The sequence below is a fragment of the Hydractinia symbiolongicarpus genome, chromosome 3 (assembly GCF_029227915.1).
Source record: "Hydractinia symbiolongicarpus strain clone_291-10 chromosome 3, HSymV2.1, whole genome shotgun sequence".
Taxonomy (NCBI): domain Eukaryota; kingdom Metazoa; phylum Cnidaria; class Hydrozoa; order Anthoathecata; family Hydractiniidae; genus Hydractinia; species Hydractinia symbiolongicarpus.
This window is the reverse complement of record NC_079877.1, coordinates 3,668,277-3,683,457: the sequence shown is the minus strand read 5'-3', so window position 1 is coordinate 3,683,457 and position 15,181 is coordinate 3,668,277. Positions and strand designations below refer to the sequence as shown.

The 15,181-nt window shown below is 33.1% G+C and overlaps 1 protein-coding gene across 2 annotated transcripts; it reads left to right on the top strand.

Annotated features, from left to right (window-relative positions):
* The first annotated feature begins 144 nt into the window (after positions 1 to 144).
* Positions 145 to 7,633, top strand: LOC130635515 (uncharacterized). Of its 2 annotated transcripts, none has more exons than XM_057444864.1 (7): positions 145 to 296; positions 991 to 1,084; positions 2,876 to 3,241; positions 3,927 to 4,226; positions 4,497 to 4,823; positions 5,619 to 5,756; positions 6,653 to 7,633. In XM_057444864.1, the coding sequence occupies exons 2-7, from the start codon at positions 1,024 to 1,026 to the stop codon at positions 7,156 to 7,158; spliced, it is 1,698 nt and encodes a 565-aa protein (XP_057300847.1). In that variant the 5' UTR covers positions 145 to 296; positions 991 to 1,023; the 3' UTR covers positions 7,159 to 7,633. The 2 variants fall into 2 exon arrangements, with proteins under 2 accessions (XP_057300847.1, XP_057300846.1); XM_057444863.1 differs by having other exon boundaries at positions 988 to 1,084.
* Positions 7,634 to 15,181: the final 7,548 nt, after the last annotated feature.

Below are 15,181 nucleotides of genomic sequence, written 5' to 3'. Positions count from 1 at the left end.
AATAATAGGATTTACTAAAATATCTATTTTGAATTGTTACATAATTTTATTTGAATGTTTAACATTTTTAACAACATAACACTATAGCACCCTGGACAGCCCTGATAAATCATCATAAAAGATCGTATTAAAAATTGTGTTGTATTCCTTTCAAAAGTAGGAACCACCGTGTTGAGAAGGATAGAAAAGACGAGTGAGGTTTGTTTTTAATAACAGCATTGAAGAGAAATATTTTTAGTTTTAAAAAAAGAAAGAAAGTGGCAAGCACATCGCAGCTCGAGTAGATTCGCTTTGCTGTAAGTTATTCTAATGTTATTATAGATTGCAATGGTAGAAAGTTAAACTAACGACACTATGTTGCGCCCGATCTCTGACGTCGTAGAAACCGTTAAAAATGTAAGTTGCGACACGATACATAAACAGGTAATTAAAATGCGATACCCAAGCGTTACGTTACGATACGATAGGTAAACGGTATCCTGTCACACGATAAAATCGAAACGAGATGTAAATTGCACGTTTAGATATGATGGGCCGACGGTATGTTATGATACCGTAGGTAGCTAAACAGTATCCTCTGAAGCGATTAAAAATCGAAACGAAATGTAAATCGCACGTTACAATAGGATAGGCCAACAGTATGTAATGAGACGATGAGTAAACGGTATTCTTGAAAGTAGTACATTCCGAAACAAGATGTAAATTACACGTTACGATAATATGCGCTAATGTTAGGTTATGATAATATAGAATAGGTAAACAATATTCCGCAACAAGATTAAGAATATAATTTGCTCTGAAATGAGATACTACCTTAATATAAAATAAAAAAGTTTTATGTTACAATACGATGACACGACGCCTTATTAACACACCATACGTGGGAAGTATTCTTTATCTGTTCAAAATATGTATAGAGAAGAGATAATTAGTGAGAATTCTTGTGAGATTAGATTTATGTGTAGTTAATTTTTTATGTTGTGTTAGAAGTAATCCTGCATCAGTCCAATGTTTTGCTAAAGGATGGAACGTCACGTTGCATGCATCAAAATTCTGTTCATTTGGGCATTGTGTGTAAATTCAGGTAGGTTAAAATCTTTATAAAACAGTGAATGGTTTTAATGTCTGACAAAAAGATAATTTGAAGTTCTTCTGCAAGCTGATCGATTCACTGTAATTCTTATGAGTTAATCTCGGTGACGGGTACAAACAATCAATAATTTTCTTACATTTTGTTAGAAAGACATTTAATATTTTCTTTTTACATACTTTTGTTAAGGTCACGGAGATGATACTGGAATCCTAAAAAGTTTTTAACCATATTTCTAGTTTTAAACTTTTTTAACTTGTCTAATTTTTTTTGCATTGCAACAAGTCTGAAACATAGCCTTTCCTATTCTCCTATACTGCATTTTTTAATAATTGATAACATCCCTATCTCTTTATCCTTACATCGCCTACAATATTTTTTATATACATAGCATTATCGAACCTAACAAATAGAGCGATGTGAAAATAGTACTCTGGGAGTTTAGGTATTTTATTGTTGCGCAACCTTCTTGTAATGAAAGGATTTAATAACAAAAAAAATATTTATTGATTGCTTGATTGATTGATTGATTGATTGATTGACTTAGTTGGCCAATTAATGTTGCGTCTATGTGATGCGACTAGTGATTTATATCTCCTTAATCCTTCTCCCAAAGTTTGTCAACTTCGCTTCCATGCTTTCTTCAAATTTTAAATTGGAAACATAGAAAAGCAAAAACAGTAAAGAAACGTATAGTTAAATTAAGTTTATAGTTCCTAGTCAGGTTGAGACCTCTACCTAACACGTAGAAAATAAAATCACCCACAACATTTTCACAAAAAAGACAGGCCCTGCTAAAAATTGATTCAGTTCAATCCTGTTTAATAAGATTTAAAATGAAATCTTATTTTTTAACTAATAGCTTAACCCTATTTGGTCCGGGGTTTTTCGAACATACTATGACCGGGGGGGGCGGATTCCGCCCCCCCTCAATAACTTTTCATAGGATTGTTCAAATTGAATCAAACTTGGCACACTTATAGTACGTCATAAAAGGAACAAAATGGCGGCAATAAATTTTTGCTTGCGTCAGCACATTTTCTGTGACATCATCAGAAGCTTGAAAATTGTTAAAAATGCCACTATCTGCTTAGAATATCATTACTTTTGTTCTAGAGCGAATTTTTACATTCTGTTTGAAGTTTCTGAAAGCTAAATAAAATTTGTTTAGCATATCTTCCGGTTTTTACATGGATCAAATAAAAAATTGCCAAAAAATGCCCGAAAATCCGATTTTTTTCGATTTTCGGGTAAAATCCGACAAAATCGGGAAATCGGATTAGTCACGTGTCAAAATTATTCAAAATGATCTTCTTGATGAAACAAAGTTGTGTTGCAAGTTTCAAGTGCTAAGGATAATCCTAACAGGAGTTATTATATTTTCCCCATTATAAGGATTTCATAGAGATTTTAGGGGTAGTTTCGAGTAATGGCCAATATCAAAGCCTCCGAAAGGTATGGGACGTAAAAATTTAGCATGCAGGTGTCTAATAGATAAATGTTGAAACTCAGTAGGTATCATAGCCATATAAGAAAGCAATCAGGAGTTATTAAAAAAAAACCGTCAGGGGGGGCGGAATCCGCCCCCCCCCCCCCCCCCCCCCCCCCGGACCGAATAGGCTTAAGAGTGTGTGATGTCGTCTCCGTATGTGGGTAATAAGAGGTTTAAAACCTCCTGATGTGTTGTACCAAACTGGTTGAGATAAAGGTAAAGGGTACTTTACTGCTCATAAATTTTCCTTTAAATGTATTAAAAAAATAAGTAATACATTTTGTATATTCTAGCATTTCCGGCAGTATTATACACGGACAGTCCGACAATAAGTGGAATATTCAATCAAAGTGCAATTATATCATTCAAAGCAACCATCACTGCGAATGATAATAGAACGGTGAAATCATTTTATGTAGAACTACCACCATCAACTCAACAAATTGCAATAGGTAGCAATAACGTTCTTCAAGCTCTTCCAGTACCACCATTTAATTCAAGGCTAACTGCCAGTGCTGCAAACCAGGAGTATCTGCTGCAGGTTAACCCGTTAAAGTTTTCAGATGATTATACTTTTCGAGGTGTTTTGATTTATTTATTGAACAACGATATTAATAATCCCATTGCAGTTGAACAGGATGTAAAACTTGATGTGTTTGGTAAGTTGCAAAGTATAATTGCATGTTTGTTGCAATATTTTTTGCCTATTGTTACGATTTATGAGCGACTGGTATTTGAATTTTCCTACACAAGATTAAGAATATAAAAATTAAATCATAGAATGGCATTTCAATTGTTATCCAGTTCTATTTATTTTTGATATGTCTGCTCGTTTTTCAAACTGACGCAGTATGAAAGGGTGGACCTTTAGAACAACCAATCAATTTTTTGTAACTATGCATACAAACTCCCTTATTAAACTTACAAGAAGTTTATATAAAATTCTTTAACTGTTAATAAGATTTAAATCCTAAAGGGTACTTCAGGTTCTAAGTACTTAAATGAGGTTCTAAACTGGGATTTATTCAAAGCACTTGATAAAAGACCATATACGTTTGTTGTGGGATACTACTATTCATTAGCTCGTAGAAAGATCCATGGAGAATTCTCGCATCTCTACAAAGTCGATATATCGCAGTTAAAATATTATTAAATATCGAAGATTTGTGATAGATTTTTAATACATTTAAACCTCACTTAGTTAAATTTAAGCAGGCTCATTATTTATTTGTTCCCCATTTAAAAGAACATGTATAAGCTAATCTCAAACACTGAAAAGAAATTAAAAATTAATCCTATTTCCTGGAAACCTCAAAAAACTATGTCTGTTTCTTTTTATTTCAGGTGGACCGCATGTCTGTGGAGATGATCTCCCTTCAAATATTACTCTTAATGCAACATTTTCTGTTGTGTTGAGCATACATTTATGTGGTCGTCAAAAACCATTGGTAACATGGAGTATAGATAACGAAACAGTCACAACACATAATTCAAATACAACTGAAAATACAACTGCAGACGCCCAATATGTATATAGTGTTGTGTTACCTAAAGTATCTGCATCCATGTGTGGGAAAACACTGAAGTATATAGCAACTGGATATGAATCTGACAAAATTGGAACCGCCTTGTTAGATACCCAATGTATGTGTATCATGTTTTTTGTAAACATGTAAGCGCATACCAGATAGAACCTTCCCTAAAACAATACACATTATTGGGACCTTTGGCTCTGCCGGATTTTGATGTTTTGGAGGAGCTAAAATTTTTGCCGATTTGACAAACTTAAATTGAAAAACTGACAGCAACTTATAACTTAGATTTATAAGTTGATAAGAAGGAAATGACATTCTAATTTCACTATGTAGTCAATTAAATTTTTTAATAATTTTAACTTTTGGTATATTTTTTTAGTTAAGCCACCTGCGGTCGTTATTACACAATCTTACAAGGACTTACTGTGCGTACGTACCACTTGGGACCCAATTGATATTGGCCTATGTACAGGTTATTACGAGGTCAACTTGATGAACAGCTCTGATAAAACTGTGCATTCAGCAGTTCTTAACGACACTACAGTGGATTTTACGTATTGTTACAACACCAGCAGTGGTTTTATTAATGTCACATATGTACGTGTGCGAGCCTTATACGGAAAACAGTTTGGAATGTGGAGTCAACGGAATGTCTCAATTACTGCACCTACAACCGTGTCGACAACAACAAAGTCAGAAAGTTCAGGTTAGATTGTTTTTTTAAATTGACGACACGTGTAAAAGAACGCCAGCACAACTGTAATCCCAGAATCCAACACAATTGTAGTCCCAGAATCCAACACAATTTTAATCTCAATATCCAGTAGAACTGTAAATCCAGAATCCAACACAATTGTTGTCCCAAAATTCAACACAATTGTAGTCCCAAAATCCAACACAGTTGTAGTCCCAGAATCTAACAAAATTGTAGTCCCAGAATCCAACACAATTGTAGTAGTCCCACAATCCAATACAACAATTCTTAAGGGAACATGCCATGCTTGTTTTATTTTTTCGATTATTTTGTATCAAACAATGTGTTACTAAGCTTCTTATTGTAATTTTTCATCCACTCTTTAAAAAGATGCGGCAACAACAACACTAAAACTGACCACAACTGTAACTACAGCTGCTACTGGTAGTCCAGGTAGGATATAAAAGAAATGCACAATACAATTTCCTTCAGCTGCACAAAGAAAATCATCACAATTATGAGCATGTAGACAGAAGAATATTATAAAAAACCTATGCTAGACACAAGGCACGAACATCACCTTTTGACGTAGTGGTAAAGAAATAGCAAATCCAGAACTTAGTACACTTTGCATTGCAAACCGTATTGTACAAGTTTGGTGTACACATTTTGCAATAATTCTATGTACAGTTGCACGAATTTCGTCAATTACATTTACCACTTAGAACTTATGGCGACCGCCGTACGACGACGTGCCGATATACAGCACTTACAGAAACCTATATTTTCTGATATGATCTCATTTAGGAGCAGCAGGAGATGATGATGACGACGATGATAAAACACTCATCATCGCTATTGGAGCAGGTGCTGGAGGGTTGGTGGTCCTTATTATAATATTCGTGTTAATCTGTTGTTGTTGTGGATGTTGTGGAAGAAAGAAAGGTAGGTGTTACGCAAGCTAGATTCCTAGTTTTTTCTTAAATCTATTAAACCCGTGCTTTTCGATACTTTTAGTGGGGGGATTTCTTTGAACTACTTAAAACAAACGCATTGGCAAAACTCTATATTATGTTAATACAAACTAGAAAAACATGATGTCCTTTTTATTAAAGATGGACCCTTGGCAATGGATCAAAAGGTTTTTGTTTTCAACCAAAAAAGTAATTATTTAATGAGTAATAAGATCATCACGAAGTACAAAATGTTGTTTTTACTTTGGTGATAAAAAAAAGATTCACTCCAATTTTATCATCTTCGTGTCAATAAATTATGCACCAACAGAATATTGCATTATCGTAACCGAAAGAAAGAAAAATTGGGATCATAATCGATATTCCCTTCAAACATGGTCTACATTTTACTTTAACTTCCCATTTATCGCCTTAGCAACTGCTTAGAAACTACATCAAAATCAAAATAAATAAATAAATGTTAGTAAAATCAGGAAGATAGAAACGAGTCCAATGGTATAATGGTAAAATCAATACGTTGCACATATTCCAAAGACAGTCGTTTGTTTGATGCATAACCCAAAATATAAACCTCTAATCAAAAAACAAAATTTTGCATCTATCTTCTTTATATTAATAACATCCATGTTTTGTCTGCCTTTTCTCATAAGGGTTACGCCACAACTTTATTTCAAACCCCCCGCAGAGTAACAGACAAACAAGAATGAACGAAATTTTGATTTGGTATGACCAAAAACGTGATATGACGAGCAAAATCCTGTGGAGCTAACGGCTACTTATTTGTCAGTAAGAGTTCCAACAATAAATAAGGGGCTAAAATTACAAACCTATCTAACAGTTAAGTAAATTGAAAATATTGTTTACTAGAAAAAGACGATCTACAAAGGCATTCAGTGCGCGGGTACAGTTACCGCGAGACAAGCAACAATAATATTACTGCTGACGTCTACAAAAATGATGTAGAGATGGGTAATGCAAATACGTACACAGAATTTCCCGCAGAAAATAAAGACGAGTTAGCTGAGAATGAAAACAATACGAGAGAAAATGAAGTTGCATATAAGGATATGAGCGTAGAATTTGACAACAAGGAGGAGGGTGAGGAACAGGAGGTCAAGGATGAGGATGATGAGCATGAATTTGTTTCCGTAGCTCAATTAAAATATTATGATCCGGAAGAGTTTAAAATCAAAAAAACACCAACAATAGAGAATTTAAACACTGAAAAGCCAACAGAAGAAGAGCATAAAGCGAATCTTGGATATGTTGAAAACAGAACTTATAATGATGACGAATTTGACACGGACAGCGATCATGATTATGAAAATTATGACGTCACTAACAATGAAAAACCGGAACACGAAAATCATTAAACTTGAAGGGATGAGAAATGCGACAATATAAAAATAGTCAATCTAAGAAATGGGAGAATAAATCTTCTATTTTTTTCTATACATTAAGCTTGAAATAATCTTAGTTGGAATTTCAGAATATTCACAGAGGAAAAGTATTATTAGAAACAAGCTGTTAAGGAAAAATCTGCCAGATTTATTTGAAAGAAGATGCAGAAAGCAATTGCAAATTTTGGTTGATGTAAATATTTTTTAATCACGTTTATCTCTAAACATTACGAACGTCATGCAGCAGACTTGAAATGTACATTTAATGCTGTTGTCAATCCATTTTGGAAATGCGCTTATCACTTCAATAATATTAATTTTCCAATAATTACTTTATCACTTTGATAAATTTATTTATTTGTTTATTCTTAATTAGTTTATTTTTATTTATTTACCACATATTTTTGTACAAAATTGCTTTTTAAGAAACATAAACCAGTTTAAACGGCGTTCATAATACGTTTCAACTGTTTTAACAGTTCTAAGCGAAAAAAAATATGTTTGTATTTTACGTTGAGTTAAGAATCAAAGTTTTTTGAAAATAATTTTCTTAATCAATAACTAAGTCTTTGAAGAGTTTGGAACTGTTATATTCTTCACAGCCACCAATGCCGTTACTGTCATATATAAACACGTATATATGACACATATATAACATGAACAAGACATATATGAAAAAGATGATATGTGTTAGAAACCCCAAAGAACCAAGAAACACTCAACGCAGTATTGAAATTTAACTAAAATTTACTGAGTTCTGACTTTTTTGGCATCTGGTCTGACAAAGAATTTGGATTTTTGTTACGTTTCTGCAAAATAATAATGTTTAATCTTGGAGGTTTAATAGAGTATTCATAGCATCAGTAGGAATAGAATTTTGTTAAAAACAAAATCTTCTTCGTTGTGTATGCTAAGCAACTCTTGACCAAAAACCAAAATGCTCTACATGTAAATTAGAATAACTTTTCTTATCAACTCGAGTACAGAGTACAGAATTTATAGTTTTCCTCTTTAAGTGGAGCAATCTAATAAATGAAATCATATTTTTGATTTGTCATGGACTTGGTCATGCTGTTTTTTACACAATTATTCAGCTCGGCTAGCTAGTTACCATACGTTGGTTTCTTCATGTGTGGGACCATTAACAATAAAAATTCAAACGAATTCTCACAGGGCTTCTCTCTATTCCCAAAAAACTTCTGTGGACTTATATGATTTTTGTTGTAATAAAATGTTATTTTACGATGATCTTTTTTTTTTCTTTGGTGCATCGACTCGTAACCTAGTGGTAAAGCGTTCGCATTCAGTGCGGGAGGTCTTGACAGAGAACATAAGAGTGTGAATCTATTCTTTCTGCTTAGCGTTCAGCGTGAGAATAGGATTAGGCGGTTGTCTAGTTCAGCAATTGCTGTGCTTGCACGACTTTTGTGCCACAAATGGGAGCTTCAAATGCGCTAGGACTCCCTTCGCAGGATCCTTTTTTGTAGCAGTACCAATAGGAACTGAAAAGGCTATCCTGGGAAAATAATTTCAAAAATAATAAAAAAATTTATATTCATGTCACTTTAGATTTCACTTTTTGGGTAATTGTGCAAAAAAGTTTTCATCATACAAAATTATTAATATCTCATTGCTTTGAGCATAAAACTACACAAAAAGATCAACGAAACACTTCTAAACCACTTGTCTTGAAACTCCTTTATAGCCACATCTAGTTTGTGTGTATTTCGATAATCAATAGTCAACACTTTTAATCTTAGACAAGCATCAAAATAGTAATTTTTAAGTCCTGTCACACAAGTATTTTTTTTTTTAAAAAAGTTTAAATGCTAAAACAAGCTCAATAAGGCAAGCTAGAAAAGCAAATAGTAGCTTTTCGCGCGCTCCATTTGTTAGAAAAAAGACACTTTGATTAAATTAAACCCTGAATATGACACATGGACTAAAAGTTTCACGTAAGTTATAAGTTGTTAAACGGAGATAAAATTTCTGAAAGATATATAAACATTATATGTTATTATTAATGTTTTTCTACTTAGTTTTTGCAATTAGAAAAGTTTTTTTATACAAACTGCGGATCTTATTTTTGTGATTTGCTGTTACAAGTGCAATTTTGACGAATTTAATTTTGCAAATGTGCAAGAACGATGTACGACGTAACAAAGGAGCTGTTCCAGAAAGATAACTCAATGATGCTCAACTTCCATCCATTGATTTATCTTACGAATCTGGTAGTCGTTGTCTGGAATGATCGTAAGCCAAAAACAAATTCAAGACAACATCCGATTATAAAGGTATATATAGGCAATTCCTGATTTGCTCAAAATATTCGCGTTTAGTTGCAGTTTTACAGGTAAGCATTTTTTTGTCTTTTAAAATAGGTGGATTTGTTAGCTTGGGCCACAATGAAGTACGGGACATCAATTAAGTTTGTAAAGAGGTAAGAGCACCTAAATTTGAAAATTAGTGGGGAATCGTTATCAGCCGTATCAGCAAAATGTAATAACGAAGTTGGTTTAAACGTCTCTGCGAGAGAATTTTGGATAAGGGACAAATTGCATAGCTTTGGTGTAGTTTGAATGCAAAGTTGAAAACAAAAAGAACTTAAGGTATTCTTTTTCCAATTGGCGCAGATGATATTGCGAAAAAGTGTTTTGCAGCAATCTGTCGCGTTAGATTCGATAGAAAATTAGTTTTGCTATAGTGCGCAGTATAACAAAGTGAATGAGAAAATCTACTATCAGAAAAAAAACGAAATATTTATGTACTTATTTATGTATTTACAAAGGTTGCATTGTTGCAGCTATGGAGAGTGTTTAAAAAACAGCAACTGTGTTAATTTTTTGCTAGCGATTGTAGATTGAAATTGCATCTTCTAATCAACGGCTTTGTAAATAGACGATTTCAGGCAAGCATTTAAACTCTTAGTGTCTTTTATGATAATACTTTCTAATGATTATAGTAAGTATTCGCGAAACCTCGTGTTAATAATTCCTCTTGATGTGATAAAGTTGTGCCGTAAGATTTAATGTCTGAGAATAATGTAAAAGCTCATGATATAAGCTGTGCCGTGTAGAACTGCTAGATTACGGCTGCTTCCAACACGCTAGATATTGGTTTTATAAGCTGTGCCAAGCCGAACCCTGTAAATAGTTTATGAAAGAGACTCGGAACAGCACATAATATATCACGAGCCTAAAGAAAATCTTTAAATTTTAACGATTATGAAGTATTTCATTAAATTTTTAAGACTAGCTTGGAGTGAGGCTATAATCTATGGTTCTAGAAGATATGATATATAACGACTTAGCAAGCAGGTGTATAAAAGATAGATATCAAAGTTAGGATCGTAGCTATGCAACGTCACAAAAGAGTTATTGAGAAAAACTTAAAGTTCTTAGGTAATTAATTACTTAATTACTTACTATTTTTACTTCCTTAAACAACAATTATTTGTTAATTTATGTGGGCGTAGTAAGGTTAAGAAATTTATTTGATGTTAAAATTTATTTTTATAATTTAAAATCCGCAAAACTTTACTTTATCAGGTAAGATGAAATCGCATTCGGGGTGATTTGTTGCAGATTAGATTAAAGTGTCATTGTGGTTCATTGGGTTGTTGAGGGATGGTTTGGGGTCATGAGTGACTGGTTTCGGATCATTGGGTGATGTATGGGGGTTGTTGGGATTTATTGGGAATCATTATTAAACTGTTGATATGACCAATAAAATATCGAAGAAACAAAGTAGGGTAATAAAGGTAATAGATTAAATTGGCTTCCCCGAGTCAATCTTTGTATAAAGTACGATATCGCACATTCACGCTCTCCATTGTTGGCAAGATGCATCAGAGTTATTATGGTATTCATACGAATGAACTGAAAAATGTCAAATGTGGAGGACTCTATACTTGGAACGTTCATATTTTTAATATATGTTAACGATTTGCCTTTTGCATCGACACTTTATTCTTTTGGGTGATGATACTAACTTATTCTATGCTCATAAATATATCAAAACTCTCTTCATTTTGGTAGACAATTAACTGGTTAGTTATAATGAATGGTTTAAAGCAAACAAACTGTGCCTAAATGTAAATAAAACAAAATATACGCTATTCTGCAAAAATTCTAAAACAGACGACTTGCCATTAAAACATCCAGATCTATGTATAAATAAAATTAGCATAAAAAGGGAAAGTTCTTTAAACTTTTTAGGTGTTCTTATTGACGAAAACTTGTATTGGAAAACCCATATACAAACTGTAGAAAATCAGATTTCTAAAAACATTGGAATATTATACAAACCAAAGCCATTACTAATTTATCATATTCTTAAAAATTTATACTTTTTCCTTATTCGCAGCTATTTAATATATTGTAACGTTGTCTAGGCTAGCACTAGTCATTCTAAGCTTACACAAATTTACAGCAAACAAAAGCACACATGTCGCATAATATTTGGCAAGGACACAGCTTAACCATTACTAAGAGAAATAGGGGGCCTTGAGTATCTATATACTGACACCAGCTTCTGTTGTTTATATATAAAATCAGGTATGCCGTTCTAAAAATAAAACAGGTATCACACAAGATATTCAATAAATAATTTGAACATTCCAAAGACTTTACTAGTGACCAGTCGATACTTACTATCTTATAGTGTGCCATTGTGATGAAAACTATCTTGAATGAAGACAAAAAAATCTATTTGCTTGTTGACGCATTTTAAGGAAACCAAAAGGCATTTCTTGTTACTTCATGATTTAGATTATTCGCAATATTTGTAGTCAATATTTTGTTGCTGCATTCTTCAAACTTTTATGTAAACAATCAGCAACCCGAAATTTGCTGATCACTAATCTCTCTTTTGTGTGAAATAGGCTTATTTGATATTCTTCTGCTTAAAAATTTATACGAAGAATATAGCAGTGCTCTATATGGATTGAAAAAACGCGATTAATACAGGCAAAATAGTTGGAAAGCTAATTAAAAACAGTGAAAAGGTTGCTATAAGCGTAGCGATGCACTTAAACATCAGGGAAAGAGTTGACTTTGGCAAAGAATACCCATTTCGATGGTAATGTCGGATAAATTATGTCTCCAGTACATGTTTAAAATATTTTTTTAGAAATAGAAGAGAGTCTTTAAATACGGTAGCAACTAACGGACCCCTAAAAATTGGACTCGATTTTCTATTCCTCTGCGAAAATCTAGTCAAAATCTCAAAAAAATTGCTCAAAAAGTGGACAAGCTATTATTAACAAGCACTTGGTTCATTAGACGCCTTCTTATACATGTGTTGACTACTAACTTTTTCTCTCGATCTCCAAAAAAGTTTTATTTGCTTATTGTCTTGAATTAACAGAAAGTAAACGAAGAAGTATACTAAGTTCATCTCGGAATTTTTTTATCTCAAACGTTTGGAAATTTTAAATTTCAGTTCCTTTACAATGTTTTCTAAAATAAAAAAAAAGCTTACCTGGACTTTCTAGTCAATAGCCACCTTCACGATTTCGAATACGCCAACAATGTCTGCTTCAAAATTTCGAAATATGAATAATAACTTAGTGTCTATATTATTATACCTGCATACGTCTGTCTGTCACGCAAAATGGTAGGTCCAACTTCTTATATTGCTTAAGTTCGGATAGTGATATTGATCAAAAATAAAATCAATACTATCCAATCTAATGTTTGGGGCGATAGTTATCAGGAGTTTGGTTACGACAATTTTTTTTCTCTTTTTGACTTGTTCATTGTCTATATTGAATGCAACTAGTTCTAACAGAATTACTGTGCGATATTTAGCCAAAAGAGAAAGACATGTTTTATCATTAAAGAAAACAACGCCGAGAGATTGTAAGGGAAATTGTAGTTATTAGATGAATTTCATCCGTACGTTAAGGTACAGATTAAATTAATGACATAATATGCAGTGACCAGCTCACATCGAATAAATCGGGGAGGCCGCGCTAGATGTACTTAGGTGGCATTTGGGGTAAACCAAAAGTTGCTCTAACAAAGTCTTAGTGCAAGTGGAGACTGCTACCTGTTGATAGAATGCACATATAGCTAAAAGTACTCGAATATGGAAAGATGAAGTGTCCGATAAAGGCACTCAGATACTCTGCTACCACGGCTACACAGGCTGCTTTACAACAACGACGCCGTGTGAAAGTGAGGAAAACAAAGGATGGGAGCGAACTAAAACACCTAATATTTAGAGTTAGAGTATGTTCTGGTGCACTTCATCTTATGATTAGGCCGTGTAAAGGCGCAGAGGTCAACTCTTTGTCAACCATGCGGCAAGCAGGAGGAGGGTCTACAGAACAAAAAAAGCAACGAAATTGTAACGAGTAATTTCGTACAGCAACAGTAAAAGAACATACGGCATTGACACAGCGTAAAGAAAGATCACGCATCTGTAACACAGCTTGCATAGAGCCAAGTGAAAAGACAATGTGAACAAAATTTGGAAATGTTAGTAAATGTCACAGCAATTTTTAAACCAATAAATGAGACATAAGAAGCGTATGGAGCAGAGTGAAATATCAATTGTATTGTCTATAGTTTAATATACTAAAAGGAATAAGTGAATATTGTATGGGAAGAAGATGGAGTCAAGTATAATTATTTAAAATTAATATCGAAATGATTTTGTTTTAATTTAAATGTTTTGACAATATTTCGTCCTTTTTGATGACATCATCAGGTCTATCTATAAACAAAAATACAAACAGTCAAAATTAATTAACATAATAAATATACAGCAATTTTAAAAACATGAAAGTTCTCTATCTTTGTTTTGAAATGACAAGAAACGCTGTGCATTTTAACAATCGCGTGTTTGAAAATGTTTGTTCCATGCAGTTGATACGACGACCTAGTATAAAATAAGTTTTCCTTCCCAATATAACTATATAACTTTCTTTAATATCCAAGCATGCGGAAGTGAGTTAACAGGGGACGGCATTTTTTTCCAGTCGAAGGCATGAGATTACATTAGACCACAGTCAGAGGTAACATGAGATGAGATCAGTTTTAAAACAGAAATTTTTTATAAACACAGTGTAGTTTAAGACTTGTTTCATGCTCTTGCTTATATTTTTATGTTATGATGTGGTTATTTACAATTATCCAAATCACTCAGCTTTCCCTTATTTTGATATTTGATCTTTTGATATTTGAAGCTGAATGGATTGCTAAACACCTTGGGGAAAAAGGAATAATGCAAAAGGGCCAACGAATGAAAGAAATCTTGCAAATATTAACACAACGTTATGTTATACTTATGCAAAAAGGCGTATAAAACTGCGCTCATACTACCGTCTATAAGCAATGTTCATAGCTGTAGTGATTGCGCAGAAGTTCTATAAGTAAGCCATCAAAAGTTTGATAGTGAAAACAGGAACTAAAGACACGATTATAAAACACAAAATTTTTTATATGTTTTTCCGAAAATGTCACATAAACCTCTAAAAAATTCAAAATGCACAAAGAACAAGCGAACCATCATCAGCCAGGTGAAAATGTATCAGATGCAACTCAAATTGATTTAACTGCCATTAAAATTTACTGACTTACTGACTTATGGATTTCTTTTGATCAAAATATAAGAATATTGGTTGCACAGAACACTTACGTTGGTTCAAGACAAACAAAAAATAAATATCTATCAACAAGTCGGTTGTGCTACATATGCAAAAAACGTTTTATGAAAATGTGAATCTTTCTAAAAATCGTCAAAAAAATACAAACAAACTTTCTTCTAAGAATGGTAACAGACGTACTAAGTTAAATTTAGAGTGCAAGATATGCAACCTTGAATATTACCACATGATAAATCAGACATCTGAGTTCGAAATAACAAAGTGCGATACCACAAGCAACTATAATGCCACAGAGATATTTCGAATTTCCGCATTTTTCTAGTGGTCTGAGTTGAATGTCAATATAACTATACGAATGTAAAAGTAAAAGAATTAATTTTTTTA